At 42.4% G+C, this 19,391-nt stretch overlaps 1 protein-coding gene and 1 long non-coding RNA gene across 2 annotated transcripts; both read left to right on the forward strand.

Moving 5' to 3' along the window:
* Positions 1-698: 698 nt before the first annotated feature.
* On the forward strand, positions 699-4,861 carry LOC144892393 (uncharacterized). The gene is made up of 2 exons (XM_078778868.1): positions 699-1,116; positions 1,177-4,861. Exon 2 carries the CDS (start codon positions 1,752-1,754, stop codon positions 3,090-3,092), a length of 1,341 nt encoding a protein of 446 aa, XP_078634994.1. The 5' UTR covers positions 699-1,116; positions 1,177-1,751; the 3' UTR covers positions 3,093-4,861.
* A 12,923-nt stretch (positions 4,862-17,784) lies between these two features.
* On the forward strand, positions 17,785-18,984 carry LOC144892066 (uncharacterized). The gene is made up of 2 exons (XR_013623375.1): positions 17,785-17,878; positions 18,221-18,984. It is a non-coding gene; the product is annotated as an uncharacterized LOC144892066 (long non-coding RNA).
* Positions 18,985-19,391: the final 407 nt, after the last annotated feature.

Raw genomic sequence — 19,391 nt, forward strand, 5'->3', positions numbered from 1 at the left:
AATGTTGAGGTTGCCGGCATCAGAGGAGAGAAAAGGTCGCTGGTGATTTTGAGGAGAGCAGTTTCAGTACTGTGGCTGGAGCAGAATCCGGATTGGGATGTTTCATACAGGTTATTGGCAGAGTGGTGATGTTTGAGTTGAGTGGCCACAGCACGTTCCAAAACTTTTGACAGAAAGGGTAGGTTGGAGATGGGTCTGAAGTTATTTAGGGTGTCAGGGTTTAGTCCAGGGTTTTTCCAGAATGGGGGTGAAGTTTCACGAGTTTTTGGGGAAATCGGTATGTGAAGCTGGATTAAGTTGGAACTGCTTGATGAGCCATGGAGATGGATTGGGTTTTGTTGTTGGTTGTCTGGGAGTTCGGTTGTTGCATTGCCAAAGGTTTCTGTGTGGTGGACACACTCGTTGGCTGTTGTCTTGTGTGACGTGGAGGGAGATGTATGTGGCTGTGTGTGGCTACCTGGAGGGGAAGGCGGCTACAGTGGTTGATATTGGTTGTGGGTTGTCCGGGGTGCTTCGATTTGCATAAAGGGTGAAGATTGGGATATTACATTATTTTAAGTAAGTATTGGTATGAGTAATTACAGAAGTAATTATGAGTTATTAGGAGTAATTAGTGGTATGAGTATTAGTTATGAGTTCCAGGTGTTGAGCTAGTTATGCTAGTTATCCAGCTAGTTATGAGTAAGTGATTATTTTAGTAAAGTTACATGTTTCGCTGTGTTGTGGATCTGCGGACAAGCTAGTTTGATGGGTACCCTGGGGTCTTCGGCGTGTCTATGTGTTTGGCTGTCTGTCACACCGGACTCTTGAATGTGTTTTCATGAGACGAATTTCAGAATTGATGACAATTCAGTGAGTATGGTGGACAACGTGAAGTGGCTGGTGTGAAGGAAGGGGTTGGGAAAGATGGACCCCCTTCACGAATACCCAGTAGGGTAGCTTAATTTCAGACATAACAGTGAGAATCTATTGTGAGCGAATCACAGTGGGTGAGGAAAACATTGTGTGTGACCAGACACCAGAACTGACCAGAATTGAAATTGGAAGTAGACCAGGTTATTTCTATTATTTGTTTATTCGTGAAAATAAATAAATAATAGGGGGAGGTTAATGGAGGTTAATGGTGGTTTGTTTGTGTTAATGGAGGTTAATGGTGGTTTGTTTGTGTTAATGGAGGTTAATGGTGGTTTGTTTGTGTTAATTCTAGTTGAAACTCTCGCTGAAGTAATTTTCGTTTATTTTTATTTTTTGATTCGATTTGAGAGTTGAGATGATTGATTTTTTATTAATTTTATAATTTTATTTTTATTGATGTTGGAAACAGGTAATGGGATGCTGAGAGAAGGATTGAATTTAATTTGCATTGGACTGGATTAAATGGGATTGAATTTAAAAATTGAATATTGGATAAAATTGGATCCACTTGAAAAAAAGTGGATTAGGAAATTGGAGAAAAGGTGTTCTATGAAACTATGAATTGAATGAATTGAATCTATGAATTGGAGACCTGTAGACCAGGCGCTCCCAGGAGACTTGTGGACCAGGTGTTCCACCAGAGGAAAAAGACCAGGTGTTCGTGGAGCACTTCACCTGCAAGAACGCCTTGGAACCAAGGTGGAAGGGACCAGTCCAGGTGTTGCTGACTACACCAACGGCAGTCTTTTGCGAGGGCAAGACTTTGTGGATCCACGCCACGCACTGTAAGTTGGCCATACAAGCACCAGACACCACACCCCCAGAACACAGTAAGGATGGGCCTAATCATAGGTACAATACTATTGATAGCGACAGCAGCTAGGGGAAACTCCGATTCCAATAGATGCGAAAACGAAACCCGACACCTCACCGTAACATGGGGACAAAGAGTATCACTACCATGTTTCGAACAGAAAGCCCTGCACACAAATTGGGTGAAGACAAATTGGCTAGCACCGTCGGCAGGGCCTGGACGCGTTGGCATGGTACTACAAAAGCAACGAGAGTTCCGGGAAGACGGGCAAGCTAGCATTAAGACCTTGGCCCAACCAGGATACCAATGGGGAACCCCTGATTTTAAGCTACAAACACGCACACGCCTAGGGAAAGACATGACCATGCAGGTCCGGTGCAGCGTCTGGACCCCTGGCGCGGCCGGTGGCGAAAGGAACTACATACCATGCATCGAATACATACTCACGCCACAACCCCAGAATAAGGCCCCAAAGAAGGGTGAAAACACATATTGGAAAGTGGCCAGGGAGGTGGCAACAATTCAAAATAGGACACACTGCTGGTCGTGCATGCGCTTTCCCCAAGCAGGCACCACAGGAATACACATGATAGTGCTACCTCTGTCCCTCAATGACCTCTGCTCACAACCTATCGATTCCCCATGTTTAGTCACCACGCTGGAAAGAGAAGGGGTTGACAACGGCAAGAGTTGCAATCGACAATTTAATTATCGCCCGCCAATGATTGCCCATGTGGCCGAGAGGCCTGCCCCCGTCTGGGTCAAACCACAGAAAGGGAGGGTCTGCCTCCAGGGTTCCGGCCACTTGCGTATGGGAGAATCAGAATGCGCCTACACTCTCCCCGGGAAGCTGAGACAAGGGAGCTCGGGGATTACATTACGAATAGTACTGCAAGATAAACGCAACCACAACATAACGGCTATAACATTCTCTAGGGGGGTTAGTAGGATTAATGGGGTGGTAAAGGGACTCCAGTGCTTATCCACCCACCTGGTCCCACCCCATGGGACAATGTTTATATGCGGCGACAAGGCTTACCCCTATTTACCAAATAATTGGGGGGGCACATGTTATCTGGGTTCAGTCCTTCCTGACGTTGAGATACTGGATGAGCTAGACCCAAAGTCCTTGGACAGGCGTTATAAGAGGTCAGTCATGAACGAAGATGGAACCACTAAACTACACGGGAGTCTATGGGAAAAGGTGTTTGGTTTCTTCTTCCCAGGAGCGGGCACAGTCATGGATAGTTTCCGGATAGACAAATTGGCTTTGGCCCTAGAAAAGGTGGCAAACGACACCGCTACGGCTCATGACATACTATTGGATCGATCGGATCGCGCGCGAAAATTCTTATACATTTAGCTGGCTCACTGACTGGTTCCAGGGATGGACGGGCACCATAGTGAAGTGGTTATTGACCGCACTGGCTGTGATAATCGGGGTAGTAATTTGGGGGGCACTAATGAAATCTCTAGTCCTCCTCTGTATGAGAAAGTATTTTACAGGATGGAAAGTGAAGAAGCCGCCGACAACAACTATGGCTCTGACCACAGAGGCCGTCGACCTGAACGGGTCCTTCAACAAGGCAGTTGCGACCAGCGCTCCAGAAAATTGTATTGAATTTTGTGACGACTGTGATACTTGTGTGGATCCCATGTGGGAACTGGCTGCTGCCTGTAACGGTGTATGTGATGACTGTGATACTTGTGCTATAAACCCCTTGCGTGTACTGGCTAACGCTGCTTATGTATTACAAGCTGACAGCTGCACGCCCCCTTCCGACCCAACTATGGATCTGATTGCGACACTGGGTCTGGCGGTTGAGGGACCCGACGCGGATGTCCTAGACCCGCAAGCCGACCAGGCGCCCATGGGAGACTTTGACATAAAGGAAGTCCCTCTCTTTTCTTCAAATGTTTCGGATCTCTTTGATCCAAATGTTTCGGATCTCTTTGATCCACATGTTGCGGATCTCTTTGCTTCAAGTGATTCGGATTCGGATTTTTACGCTCTGTACCCTGACCAGGAAATTGAGACACAAGATACTGACGACATTTTGTATTCCCCAGAACAGCAACACGTGAGGGACCTCATGGGCATGACCGTTGATTAACTTCGAAGATCTGCAAGGACTGCGTCTGCAAAGGGTGGGGGGAGCCAGTTCCGCAGGGGAAGTGATGCACCCTCTGGCGGAGCAGAACCTCATCTGGACCAGACGTCTTCGTTGTGGATCCGAAACGTTAATGAACTTTCATGTTTTGAGCCCTCAGGCTCCAAGCACGCACCACACGACACGTTCGCCAAATGCACGGGCGAGGCGCTTTGGGCGCACGATATGCCCTTGGGAGATACCCGCATTACACAATTATTTTTTCAACACCCGCATTACACAATTATTTTTCAATAAAGCCCGATGTGGCACGTTGTCTCTTAAGATACTTTGTCTCGACGAGACAAGAGGAAGGAATGTCAAGTAGTAGATTTGTTATTGCCTAAAGTTCAGTTATAGACGTTGGGTGCTAATGTGTTATGATTTATATGATGTCTAAAAATGCTATTTCATAAAGTAAATAAAGGGTTTTTGCTTCGTTTTAGTTTTGGATGAGGAAAGGTTTAAAATGAGGTCATGCCGGACAATGGTATACGTGTGCTTTTTTCAAGGCTGGTCATAAAACCACGCCCACATGCGCTTGTTTTTGCGTAATGCAAGTAGAATGACATGAACCTATCGTTAACTATATATATTTTGTTTTAATCTCAGCAACGCAGGACTCTGTATAAACATGCTTTGGATTACTCATGTACACAAACCCATAAAATATATGGGTTTGTTTGGCTAAGCATACACTCTCCTCTTTGTGAGTTACAGTTCTGTTTTCTCGGAGCCCAGAGAAACAATTGGTCCAAATGATAAAGACGGGCTGACTCCCCCGAATGATAACGGTGGGAGGAACCTCTCCCAGTGTTGTTTGTTCCCTCGGAGATTTCCTGATAAAACGTGTCCCTATATAAATGGACTGGGAATCAATGTGTTTTCAGGAAGGCTTGACTTGGCATGTTCTTGCTGTAGATTGCTGTAGACGTCGGTCTCCTCCGGATCCGTATAAGTTGGTTATTAATAAAGCTGCGCCATTCCAGGCTATTGTGGACTTCTTTTGCAAACGAAGAGCTGATTCTTCACATATATATATATATATATATATATACTGTATATTATATAACACAGGAGTGTCTGTCCATCCGTCCATCCCAAAACTACTCCCTCAGTTATGGGGCTAGAGCCCTGCCAAACCTTCTGTGGAATGTTTTAGGGTCCCAGCGGAAGTTGCAAGGTAGGTAGGAGGTTTCATAAATTCCTCAATGGAATTATGATTTTGAAATTAACTCAATACAGAACTGTTCCCGAATCCGGAAGTGAACAGATGACGACAATAAGCTAGTTTGATAATATCTCTATACAATCGTGATTTAACGCAGTATTTTGTTATAGTATTAATGTATCATTAGAATGATGCTGTTTGGAATGAAAATAGAGATATGGAGTTTAAATATCATTGAGAAAATGACTGGAGGGTTTCTACTTTCTTACGGTGACACATGCGGATTCGCCATATGCAGATTCGCCATCGACTGGGGATAGAACCATTCACACTGGGTACGTTTTTTAACCAAGTCATTCATGAACCTGCTATCAATGTCCGACATTCAAACTGAAGGTGGCACAGGAATGTGGAATTTATTGATTCATCATTAATTGGTTCACATTTTTCGTAACAAGTTATATAGTACTTCCTTCATCCACCCACTTCATAGAAAGCCAATAAAGTTGTAAAGAATGACCTCTCTTTGGTAAATTTGCGCTGACTACTTTTTGAAAAGAGCAAGTTATTCAAATGGTTCCCTATCGGTTTCTTAATTAACATCTCCAAAGTATTTCCTTCAACTGAAGTCAAACTAATCATTCTATTAGTTCCACAATTCTCCTCTTTATCCTTTATTAAATAGTCATGTTACATTTGCTACTCTCCAATCCACTGGTACCTGTCCTGACTCCAACGAGCTGTTGATATCACCCAACACCATGCTCATCTGCTGTGCCATCTCCCTCAATACCCTGGGATGCATATTATCCAGCCATGAAGCTTTATCATCCCTTAATTTTTCTTGCTCTTTCACTTCCTTTAATCCGACTCTTCCAGAAAAACATCTTCGAAAGCCCTCGCTCATCTCTACCCAGATAGATACTCCCAAGGTTCAATCAAGCTCTTACATTTTATTATTAATAAGATACTTCATTATTCGGTTTTTTAAAAGATATTTAACATCTGTTTTTCACACCACTATATGACCCTGACAATCAACATTGAGGGATAAAGTGCAAATAAAGAAAATGTGTCCCCATCTACATTCTAGATCCATAAAACATAACATTATGAAAATAAGGAAGAAAATTATTCAAGTTGTGAACAAAAAGGTGTTTTTTGTTAATTAGGTCACAATCTGAAAAAAGTAGGTCAAGAACGCTAATCAAATATCAGGTGCGCAACTTCAGTGCAAGTCCACTATTATGATGCACGAACATCTTGGAAGGCCTAGCGATTTTTGAGATTCCGCATTGGCAAAATTGAGTGATGATTTTTTTTAAAAACGCGTTTTTTTTTCCAGTTCACCATTTGACCTTAGCCTTTAAACTCAGAAATGTATGATGTAAATGAAGCGTAAATGCATATTGCTCTAGGCACATTTATGCCTTTGACTATTCCTAGTCTTTCATATGCTGGCCTCATGAAAACTTAACAACTTTCTTGCCCGAATGAACAATTGTTGCCCCCTCCTCCATGGACTCATCACCGATTTATTAATAATCGTCAGAGTTGTAATATGCACCCCCATTAGGTTGGTTGAGTCCATTTTTCCCACCCCCTTGGTGTTGTTCAACCCTGTTCTGTTGGGGGATCGCCCGATGTTGCACTGTCGGTATGCATGCTTAATACAAGTCATGGATTCATAGTCAAGGAATGTCTAAGTCTCGTCCAATTAGCAATTTTGGCGTGTCTGTAGGTATTTTGGATCACTCCCTGAGGATGAAAAAATGTTCCCTTCACGAAGGCTTTTGGCACTTCTTCTCTCACGGTACACTTTGGGGTTAGACGCTAACCTCTCACCATTCTTGGCAGAAGGATCATTCTTGTTGAAAAGCTTAACACAGGCCCCCTTCAGTGGTCTCTCTAAAGACCTCACCTCCCTTGCCCTCTCCGAGGTGCTATTCATCTTCTGGAAGCCACCAAGCTTCGCCATTTGGGGCTCATGTTAGGTCAATTGCTAATTTCTGTCCCATTATTTCACATCACACAATCACCAATAGTTGTCTTTCCCCCATCCATCTGGCAGGATATCAAGCTTCATTTTGGTTTCCAATCCTCCTGGGTCCATTTCTTCGATCTCGCGGACTTGCATCTCTAACGTGGAGAATGGACCAAAGACCATAGAGGAAAGGTTCCTCAAATCAGATGGAGGTATCTCACACAAAGGCCATGCCCTTCCAAAAGAGGAGGAGCTCACCTCCACCCACAAGAGCCTTGCCGTGCACTCACCTGGTTACACCTCGTTCATGCCATCCTTCTCCACCTCATCAAACAGCATTATGGCACAGAGCTATAGTGCTGTTCACTGACTTCCATTAAGCCTGATATTTCCCCTGCCCTATCATCATTGAAAGAATATGAAACTACCCAGACTCTTCCTAGAGCTGGCCATCTGACCAAACTGAGCAACCGGGCAAGAAGGACATTGGTCATGGAGGTGATCAAAACCCAATGATGACTGATAGAAGTACAGAGTGCCTTGCTTGAGATGGGAGAGCCTTCCGGAAGAACAACAGTCTCTGCAGCACTTCACAAATCTAGGCTTTATGGGAGAGAGGCCAGATCGAAGCAACTCCTGAGAAAAAGGCACATGACAGCACACCCGGAGTTTGCAATAGGACATGTGAAAGACTGAGAGGATGAGGCAAAAGATTCTGTGGTCTGATGAGACGAAAATTTAACTTGTTGACCTGAATGCAAAGTGCTTCGTCGAGAGGAAACCAAGCACAGCTCATCACCCATCTAACACCATACCTACCGTGAAACATGGTGGTGGCAGCATCACGCTATGGGGATGCTTTTCAGTGGCAGGGACTGGGAGACTTGTGCATACAGAGGGAACAATGAATGGGGTCAAATACAGGCAAATCCTTGAAAAGAACCTGCTTCAGGGAGCAAAAGACCTTAGACTGCGGGGAAGATTTACATTCCAACAGGACAATGACCCCAGCATATAGCCAAAGCAACACTGGAATGGCTTCAGAACAAGAATGTGAAAGTCCTTGAGTGGCTCAGTCAAAGCCCAGACTTGATTCCAATTGAGAATCTGTGGAAAGACTAGACGATTGCTGTTCACTGACGCTACCCCTTCCAATTTGACAGAGCTTGAGCAAATCTGTAAAGAAGAATGAGAGAAAGCCCCCAAATCCAGATGTGCAAAGCTGATATAGACATACCCAAGAAGACTCGAAGCTGTAATCGTTGCTAAAGGCACTCCAACAAAGTATTGACTAAGGGGGCTGAATACTTGTGTAAAGTTGATATTTCTGTATTTCATTTTCAGCAAATGTGTAAAAAGAATTAAAAACATGTTTTCACTTTGTTATTATAGGATATGTTGTGTAGATTGATGGCAAAAAATATTAAATTTAATCCATTATAATTTCAAGCTGTAATACAACAAAATGTGAAAAGCTCAAGGGGTGTGAATACTTTCTGAAGGCACTGTAGGATATGTACATACACATGACCACTCAACCCTCCCTCCCTCCTTCCCCCGCCCAGCCACTCCCGTTGGGAGCATGTGTTTCTAGTGCAGTAAACAAAGCGAATGGTTTCTGTTGGTGCTGAAGTTGCAGAGCCCGAGTTCGTACAGGGTTTACGCGTGCTTGTGCAGCATTGTGTTCATGATGATACGAATTTCCGACCGGCATCCAAGGTCGGTCAAACTTAATAAAGCAATTGATTGCACATGGCGTGCTTGTCAGGGGAAGTGAATGAGAGGCAAAAGTGATGGGCTACAGCCATTCCCACAAAACAAGCATTTCCCCTATCAATCCGAGCAGCCTTCAGCTAGAAGCGTGCTGCCATACAAAGATAACTGCCTGCTCCCCAATATCCATGCTGGTGTATTAAATTAGCCACAGAGGGGAAAAAAATCAAACTTATTCTAAATTCTGGCTAATGTGGGCCTTAGGCCGAGCCAGGCCCAGTGTGTGAGTACCACGATACACCGATTTCACAAACGTCACAAAGTGAATTCCATCAGCTTTGGAGGAAAAGGGTGAAAGAGGGTAGGGATTGTTAGAGATAGGGTTGTGGGTGGTGTGGTCATGTATTGATTCAGACATTGGTTTGCCATCCTGTAGATTCAAATACTCTCGATTTTGAATGTTTTTATGGAAGTTTGATTCAAGGCTCCCAAAAAGAAAACATAAGGGATCTATTTATTGTATATGCAAAATAACTTTTTGGTCTTTCCTCCACTCATCCCCTCTATTTGCCAACTGTTCATGAGCTCAAAACCACCGTCCTCCTCCTTTCCTTATACCATCAACTACTACCGGTACACTACTTGTTTTTCTAACAGTCCCAATTATTCTCGCATTGTGGAGTTGGCTGGGGAACACTTTTGCGCACAAAATATGCCGACCGGCATATGGTCTTTCACAAATATGCCGGCCAGGCATGATGCTCGACTGAAAGTGGCAAGAAGTTGTAATTTGTTCAGGGTGGTAACTCACCTTCTCTTTGTTGAAAAACGCGATGGGAGTTTTGACATCCACCAACTAACACTAGCAGATGGGTCCCCAGATGAACATCCATCTGCGGAAGGGCACCCTTTGCAATACCCATCGTGCCTGCAAATCACAAATCATCAGGAAGTTTATGGTCAGGTGGAGAATCAAATGCAGACTAAACAACTTAAAAGAAAGACGGTGAACACGGCCTTCTCGACACATTCCTGTGCAAATTATACAGCTGACTCCAACGACAGGATTTGACCAGGATACTTGCTATACAAGTTATATCAATACGACTATTACTGTTGTTATTATGAGGGCACCAGGTGAGCAAAACCACCTTAAAAGCCTAGCCAAGGTAGTTTGGGCTCCTGAGCCTTAGTTGGCAGTCAACAGAGAAGGTAACTCTGAGCTCAAATCCTCCAGTTATGGGTTAAATAATGAGCAATAGAGCAGACGGACTGCTTTTGTTTTTGTTTTTTTGTATAAAAGATGGAGGCTCGTGTAAGAGCTGCTTAGCTTTTTAGCAACTTTCCTGGAGGATAAAACCTCAAAAACACTGCTCCTCCAGGTTGGAGGTTGGTCAATGGGCTAGCATCCCATTTTCATGAAACAAATTCAGCTACAGAAACCCAATCATAGCCATATGCAGTTTTTTTTTTTTGTTTTTTTTTGTATACAAGATCGAGGCTCGTGTAAGAGTTAACATCAATCACAAAAAAACAATCGGACAAACAAAACATAGAATAAAGGGAGCGGGAGACAAGATGGGGAGAGAGAGAGAAGCACACAAGTACAACAGCAGAGAACAGGAACATCGGGAGATCTGTGGGAGGGGGCGGGCTTGGGGGGAGGAGGCATGGGAAGGCGGGGCGGGGGGAATTTGGGAGGGGGTGGTAGAAGGTAAAGCTGGGGAAGGTGTCTGGCAAAAGATAAACATTTTCAGTGGTATTGTAATGACAATGGTTCAGGGGGTATGGAGAGCAATTAATTACAGAGTAGTTAATTCTTTCTTTTAATCAACCTGTTTAGATAGGTGTTGTATTCGTTTAAGTCGAAATACTTGGGGTTGAACAAGGAAAAAGCGTTTTCCCCCACTCATCTTCACTGGTTTACCCAATCCCCTTAATCATCCCCAAGTCCAAACCCTCTTTGGTTGGTCACACATTGGTTGCTCGGCTTGCGCCGTGTCCAATGAACTTGGAAAGCTAATGGAATTGATCAGAACCGACGGTCTTGAATGGAGAGGCCGAGACATGTGCGTACTGTTTGAAACAAGCACCCAGTGAAATTTAAACTTAGCGACTTGTAGACCTTGCGAGACAATGACAGAGAGGAGTGATGCCATGCGGGTTAAGTTTAACTACATTGGCAAAGCAGCCATCACTCAGTGCAGGACGACAGTTCGGTGGAGCCGAGATAGTGATGGCAATCTGCACTGGCTTCTCTACCAGACTCTGCACAAGATGCTGTGAAGTCTTTCCCGTAGGAAGCACATGTTTAACTTTGATGTTTTGAGGGACGTGATGATCTCGTGATGGGGGAGCGGTGCTATCTGTGGAACCTCAGAGCATGGCTGTGCCTAGTGTTGGTGGAGCTAGACGATGGTTATTAGCAGTTAGGTTTTGGGGCCAGCAAGCCCGACAGCACTGTGGTGTTGCCTGGTGAACGTGCTGACTGAGATGTTCCCTGCAACTGAGGTAATCTGGTTGCCTTCTTTGTGTTTGGTGCCACATTCTGCAAATACAGTCCCGAGAGGACCGCATCTGTGTATGTAAACTCCCATGTTTCATGCATGTCTGACGATCTGGAGAATGAGCTTCAGACTTGGGTCGATGCTAGTGAGGGCTGGTTTCCTCAATTTTTTGCTGTGGAGCTGTCCTTGCTGCTGGTGGTGCTTGGTTTCAGTTGGTGCGACACTGAGGTGGTGACACTTTACACAAGCTTAGCGTGTGTTTAGTTAGGCCAAGGATGGCTGCTCGGCTAGTTTTGCGAGTAGTTAATTTATTCAAACTAACCATCAGCTTCGACTAGGATGGCTAGAGCATCTCTCCTAATCCTTTTTCAAGACAGGCACTGTAAAGGTTCTTCAAAGCCATTATTGTCATGAATTGTCATACAGATTTTGTATTATCTGCTTGTTTTTATGATTGTGATCATTCTTAACACATCTGCCCGTGCAGCAGAATAAGGGGTTTTGTAAGTGTGTCTGCATGTGTTTCGTAAAAACATAGATCCTCAACATATCTTCACTCCTGGTATTTCGATATTTCTTTCTGAGTGCTGTCATAACAGTGTAGTATTTCAGAGCTCCATTGATTTCTTAATCAGTTTGATTATTTGGGGATCGATTATGTATATTTGCATGCATTTTATCATCCACGAATGCAGGACACTGTCTCAAGCTTTCTTATAGTCTATCCAGGCAGTGGACAATTTGGTTCTTCACGTTTTTCAGTTTTCAAGAATGGCCTTGTTTGGGTGGTCGATTGTTCCATGACATCCGCTCTTACATTCCTTCTATTCCGTCTCTAGCTATCCTTGATGTGTTAGGTGGTGGTACATAATTTCTGTGATGATTCCTGTCAGAAGATTATATATGCTGTTGGTGGACATGTTATATATATAACCACCTTTAGAGGCCATTTTTCCCCGCAAGCGGGGGTTGGCCTTTTTCGGGGACCGTGGTTGTTGTTGTTTTTTGGTCCCCTTTTTGAAGCAATGTTTTACGGCTGGGATGCCCTTCCTGACGCCAACCCTTTTTGCCGCCTTTAACGACAAACAGGGAATTACCAGTGAACTGGTACTCAATTAGCCGACCTCGGAAGGATGACAGGCTGAGTCAACCCCCCTGGCGTTAATTCAGCAATCGACCGGGATTCGAACCCAGGATCCTAAGCCGGCACCCTAGCCGCTAGCCCAACACCAGGGATTAGTTGGTGGACATGTTATTGGATGATATTTGCGGTTTCTTCTCTTCCTTGCGGATATTTGTGGAGGGTGTTGGGTTTCTTCTGAATTTGGAATGAGGAAGGTGTTACCCTCTGAGCCATTCTTTAATTGCCTTTTTCTCTTGGATAAGTTCATTGAATGAACTGGTGTAGTGTTTGTGGAGAGCATGTAGTTGCTTCCCCCAAAAGTCTGGGATCCAATCTACACCAGGACTTTTGAAGTTTAGCTTTTTTTCCAATCGTTTTCTTACATTTTCTTCATCAATTATCACTGGGGGAATTTCTCTTAGATATTACTTTTTCTCCTCCAAATTTTGGGATCCGTTCTGCCTCCTTGTTAAGTCATTTTCAATCTTCATAAATTCCGTTCCACAAATCTTCGAGTTTGTTTTTCTCAGTGACTTAATATACAGTATACCCTTAATATCGCAGGGGATTACGTTTCTAGAAATGCCGCAATATTCAAAACTGCGACAGTTAAAACCACGGGCCTATGGGAAAAGGGGGGTTAAGTTATTGGGCTTTGAGAAAATATAGAAGAAGGGCAAGACGATCATTAGCCACCTCGAACCCCGGAGCATATCTTTCCTGCATAGAAGATGCCATAGAAGATGGAAGGTACGAGATGCCATCCTCTTCCAGAATATTCCTGTCTCATCGGTGTAAATCCCTTCACCTCGATTAGTTTCATAAGCTGTGGTGGGTAGTTCTCTGTAGCATCATGGTCTTTCGATGCTGGTTACCCGATTAATTTTTCATGATGGAGGCCGAATCTTCTTTTGAGGTTCTCGAAACAGCCCTTGCTGGCGTGGAACTTGTGGGTAGCTGTGGTTGAATTGGAGCCTTTGGCCTCGGGTACCTCGTGGAAACGTTGATAAATACGCAATGATTTCTTCCGTATCTCCATTCCCCTCAAGCACTTTTTCCGTGTTTGTCCTTGATCCAAACATTAACGGCTTTCCCATCCTTTCAATACAAGGATCCAGGGACTGGAATGTCACTTTTTCACTATGCGGCAACATTTGCATGGATATTTGACTCACTTTTACTGATATACCACACAGTCAATTCATTTATCCTGTGAAGGTTACCCAGAGATGCCACACTTTCACCTCCAGCTGACCGATCTAACAACTCGAATTTTTCGCCAAATGTCATAACCTTTTTCGGCCTTTTGGCACAATTAATTTTGGCCATTGTTTTACGTTTGGGCGTCATTATTAACGGTGCAGGAGAAACAACAAAACACTCTTAATACAAGATAATCGTCCACACAAACAAGGACTCATCTCAGCTCAAAAACCGCGATTGATCAAAACCCGCGATATTCAAACCTGTGATATTTAAGGGTGTACTGTATTTTCCTTTTGTTTCCCTAGTTATCGGTAGAAACGTTTCAGGATACTCTCAAACACGTGGTTATGCTTTCTCCCTCTGTGGACCTGTCTTTTTTATATCTTTCTTGCGATCATTCTATTTTGAGTTTGGCTTCAGTAATCATTAACTCTATGTCTTTCTTTCCAATTTTGTATGTTTTTTATTTTTTGAATTTTCTTCTTTAGTTTTATGCTGTGATTTCATATTTTGAATTATTGAATTTGTCCTCTTTCCTTTCTCAATTGTTTTCTCTATCTTTCTAGTCATTGCAGTGTTTGGCTTTTATTCGTGAGAAGTGGTCTTTTTGTTGCTTTGTTGTTTCCTTTTTACTTTTTCTTCAATGAATGGAGCCGCTGCAAAACACACAGTATTCATTTCTTTCAGGAGGGATGATGTTGGTATCATTTTTCTGATCACTTCGTTAGTTTTCTTTATTGACATTTTCGTTTCTTCGTTGTTTTGTATTCTGCAGTTTTATCCTTTTCCCAAATGGTATCATTCTCATCTCTCCTATTTTGTTTCCCAGCTCTTCTTCCAGTCTTCGCTGTTCCTCATCACCCTCATCTTGCTCCTCCCCTTCTGTTTTTTCTCCCTCATCTTCTTCCTCCTCATCATCTACCTCTCTTGCTCTTATCCGTTCTGTCTGTGTAGGTATCATCTGGTTTGGGTTCGTGGGTTGAACTTGTTCGCTCTCCAGGGACTTTATTTCCATCCATCATGCTTGGTCTTTGCCTCTGAATGTCTGGTGTTAGGCCGTGGTCCAAGCTTTAGCTTCACTCATAGCCCCTCTTCGTACCATTGCAGGTAAGCCACCTCCATCCCTCTATCAAACCCCCATGCCCCCTGCCACCTGCTTCCCTTCCCCATCCCGGTAAGCACCCAGATTCTAACTCCCTTCTCTCTCTTACCACTTGCAGTCTGACCCTAGTTCTAATCTCTTCTACTCTGTCCCTAGTCAGGTATTTGTGGATCATCAATGCCCCTCTTTTTGAAATTTGAAAGTGGGATTGTTTCCGACTGACTGGCCAATTTTGAGAGTTGGTCAATGAATCTTTTCCCCTTCCCATTCATAATCCAAGTTTCATGCATTGAATGCATTATACATTACAAAAGGGTGTGTGTGTGTGTGTTCGTTTGTGTGTGTCTTTCGAAATCACCAAATGTGGGTTTCAGAAAGTGGAAAGGGCCCTTCCAGGTCTCAAAGTATCCACCTCCATGTGTGCATATGTGTGTGTGTGTGTGTGTGTGTGTGTGTGTGTGTGTGTGTGTGTTTGTGTGTGTGTGTGTGTGTGTGTGTCGTTGGTCTCCATTTGCGGATTTAAGGAGGTGAAACAGAGTCCGCCCAGGACCAAAGAACCATCTCCACTTCAGTAAGGGTTCATGGACCAAGCTGTTCGACTTTTTCAGAGTTTTGTTCCAAGGACTCTTTTCAGTATCGGCACCGAACCTCGGATTGCCTCCAGTTGTAGTTCATTTGTGGTAATATTCCTGGGTATGGTTTTTAAAATCTCAGTGAGGTTCTTCTTTATCATTCCTGTTGTTCCAATAATTATCACTGTTACAATTTTGATGCGTTTGAGCTTCCAAGATCTCTTGACCTCATTGTTGAAGTCCTGGTATTTGGTCATTTTCTTGATTTATGTGTTATTTAGACCGAAATCGCTCGGTACTGATATTTCAATCAGCAATGCTGTCTTTTCCTTTTTGTTCCTGAGTACAATGTCCGGACGCAATGCTTTGTTTTCTATGTTCACGCTCGATGGAATCATCAGGTCGTATGTGAGCATGACGTCCTCCTTTTCAATGATTGCCCTTGGTTCGTGTCTCCATTAGTTTTCTGGTACTAGGATGTTTAAATGTTTGCAGATAGGCCAATGAATCACTTTGCTTACTTTGTTGTGCTGTTGTGTGTAAAGTTGTTCTGATAATAGTTTTTTGCATCCCGAGAGCAGGAGACTACATCGTACTCTGTTTTTGTCTTGCAGAATCTACATTTGTCCGTCTGGCTCAGTCCCACCATCTTTTTTAATCCATTGGTTTAGTGTCCTTGATCTTGGGCATTTATTATGATCTGTTCACAGTCCCAGTTGAGCTGACCTCTTCTTAGCCATTCCAGTGAGCCTTCTTTGCCTATCCCCACTGTGTCCAATTATTTTTTGTATTTTCTTGCTCTTTTGTCATTCTCACAGTTGTTGGTGTATATTTCTTGATATTTCTTTTTATTTTGTATTTATTTTGTCTTTTTTGCAATTGCTGGGGCTGTATTTGTTGTTTAATTTTCCTGTGCGGCATCTTCTATTCACACCTGTTTTTGGAAATTCTTTGCAAGGTGAGTGAGGCATACTCTGTGTGTGTGTGTGTGTGTGTGTGTGTGTATGTGTGTGTCTACACACACACACACACACACACACACACACTCTGATCTCCACCCCAGCAAGGAACCACGACTCATGGACCAAACCTCATCTCCTCATCCATGCTCCGTTTTCTCCTCCATCTCCATGAGCCATCACAAATCCCTATGCTTCCCACCAAAAGCAAAGTTGGAAGATCACAAAAAGTTCCACCAGAAATGACTCGATATACAATTTTGATTTTTAAAAAAAAACTTTTTCCGTTTTGATCCTTATGACCTTTGTGACCCTAAGTTCCCACCGCCTGGAGCATGATTTGCGGACTATGCATGAATTGCTTACGTGCTAAGATGACCAAACACTACCATCTTCATTAAAAAAAATTCTGATGAAGGAGAGAATGGTGTTATGACACAGGGCATATCTGCGTGGAAATTCCCTCCTGGATGCTAGCTGAGATGCAATAAGAGAGCCTAATTTTATAGAGAGTTCAACAAAATTTTAACTCGTGTTGGCACATCATATCTCCATCAATCTAATCTTCATGACTTCAACTGTAACGCACAAAAATAAACCAACTAGTCAGAGAGCCTACTACACTCTATTTCAACCCATAGCATACAAAAGGTTTGACCCCCTAGAGTTGTTGGGGGTATCAAGCTGAGTAAAAAAAAGTATGTAAGATTGACCCCCCCTGCTGGAACTAGTCACCAGACCCCCCTAAAATGACCCCAATAATGGGTTATTTCAACCCATCTCATACATGGACCAAATTTGGTTACAATATAGTGTCATGTCAGGACATTACAAAAATGTCAAATCTAACAACTTACCCTGCTGGAAAGGTGATGTTAGACCCCCCGCAAAGTACCCCCCAAAATGGGTTATTTCAACCCATCTCATACATGGACCAAATTTGGTCACAATATAGTGTCATGTTAGGACATTACAAAAACATCAAATCTAACAACTTACCCTGCTGGAAAGGTGATGTTAGACCCCCCGCAAAGTGCCCCCCCCTAAAAACGGGTTATTTCAACCCATCTCATACATGGACCAAATTTGGTCACAATATAGTGTCATGTCAGGACATTGCAAAAACATCAAATCTAACAACTTACCCTGCTGGGTAGGTGATGTTAGACCCCCCCCCCCCCGGCCCCAAAGTACCCCTGTTTCAAGCCATCGTTTACATGAACCAACTTCGGTCACAATCATGTCATCAGGATATTACAAATTATCAAATGTAACAACTTAACAGCTTAAGACATGTCTGTACATTGACATACATCATCATTTAATGCCCCTAGTTTAGTAAAAGTATGCAAATGACCTTGCTAGGCCCTCCTTGGTAATATTTTTTGTAAACTACGGAAGCCAATAGAGGACAACCAATAAAATATTGTTGATGCACTTATAATAGCATGACATGATCAAATATAATATAATAATAGAAGCCTGAATGAAACCAATCAGAGATGATTGACTTGTAGGCATACTATCCTAAATTTCATGAGCATTATATGGTCAAATAGCAAATACATTTTGTATTTAACTTTCACAGATACTGAACGAGCCCCTCCTTGAGGAACTGCATATTCTAGATTTTCCAGTTTTTAAGCAACATGCTTTCATATAGTAAGTATGGAAACTTAATCTGAAGAATTTATGTTTTCCTCTTGACATTCCCCTCTTCTTTTGGTTAATAATGATAACAAAGTTGATATTTGTTCCACATTAGAGGATATTAAAATGTTTAACAATCAAACATTATTTGAAATGCATTGGTTTGATAATTTAAAATGTTTAATCTTATTACAAAGATTAACTAATAAAGCTCAGAAGCCTCTTACAATGGAGATTAATAGTTAAATCAAACTTCTATACTTGTAGTTGTAACTTGTAGTGTGTATGCTGATTTCATTAACCAACACTTGTAGTGTATGCTGACTTTATTTGATTTGTGATATTAATTTTCAGATACAGATGGACTCTGACAGAGATACCACAATGGATACAGTAAAAAAGAATGTACAAGGTACAAAATTACATCCCTTATATTTTAAGAATTTGATGATGCACATTGGCCCGTTTGAAATTTAGAATGCTGTGATTATTTCAAATTTGCCGACACGATGATAATTAAAGCAAAAATCAAGTAGGATTCATGTCACACAGTCGTTAAGTCAGGATCCTCAGATTGAACTGCACTACGGTAACATTGGCAGATATTTATGACAGCATCTCACCGCTTCGTGTGCACCGGGAATCGCGAATTACATAATTAGTTCAGTAAACAATATATTATTTATTATAGTTTTGGAGTTCTATTTTTACATAATTACTGTGCAAAAAGTTTACATAAGAGATATGTAATTTTTTTTTACATATGAATTATGTAAAACTTAACATAATTAATTAGTAAAATTTTACATATCAGGTCCTATGTAAATGTTTACATAACAGTTTTGGAGTTCTATTTTAACATCAGAAATGTGTAAAATTGTACACAAGCTGTGTAAACATTTCTCTCTGTGTAGCCTTAATAAACTTAATAAACCACGCTGATGATGATGCTGATGACCACACCAATGACCTATTCCTGTATCATTTATTGTTTTAAATGAATTTTAAAACAACGATAAATCATGATGTCTTCCCTAAAATAAGAGCTCTGTTGCTGACAGGAAGTCATGTTTCGTTTATGTTTGAGTCTTGTGATAATAAATAGTAATCCTCATTGACTGATGGTGAGTTTATATATTTGAAGTATCATGTATTTTGTGTGTAGATTGTTTTGAGGAAGGGTCTAACATCACCCACCTTTTCCAGAAGGGTAACGTTAGATTTGTTATATTTGTACATCGTGACCAAATTTGGTTCGTATATGCAATAGGAGATTGCGGGGGGTCTAACATCACCTACCCAGCAGGGTAAGTTGTTAGATTTGATGTTTGTGTAATGTCCTGACATGACACTATATTGTAACCAAATTTGGTCCATGTATGAGATGGGTTGAAATAACCCGTTTTTAGGGGGGGGGGGCACTTTGCAGGGGGTCTAACATCACCTTTCCAGCAGGGTAAGTTGTTAGATTTGATGTTTTTGTAATGTCCTAACATGACACTATATTGTGACCAAATTTGGTCCA

Source organism: Myxine glutinosa, chromosome 5 (assembly GCF_964187855.1).
Source record: "Myxine glutinosa chromosome 5, kmMyxGlut1.1, whole genome shotgun sequence".
NCBI lineage: Eukaryota > Metazoa > Chordata > Myxini > Myxiniformes > Myxinidae > Myxine > Myxine glutinosa.

Coding starts and splice junctions, on each gene's coding strand:
- LOC144892393 (XM_078778868.1), top strand. CDS start 1,752: ATGGGCCTAATCATAGGTACAATACTATTGATAGCGACAGCAGCTAGG.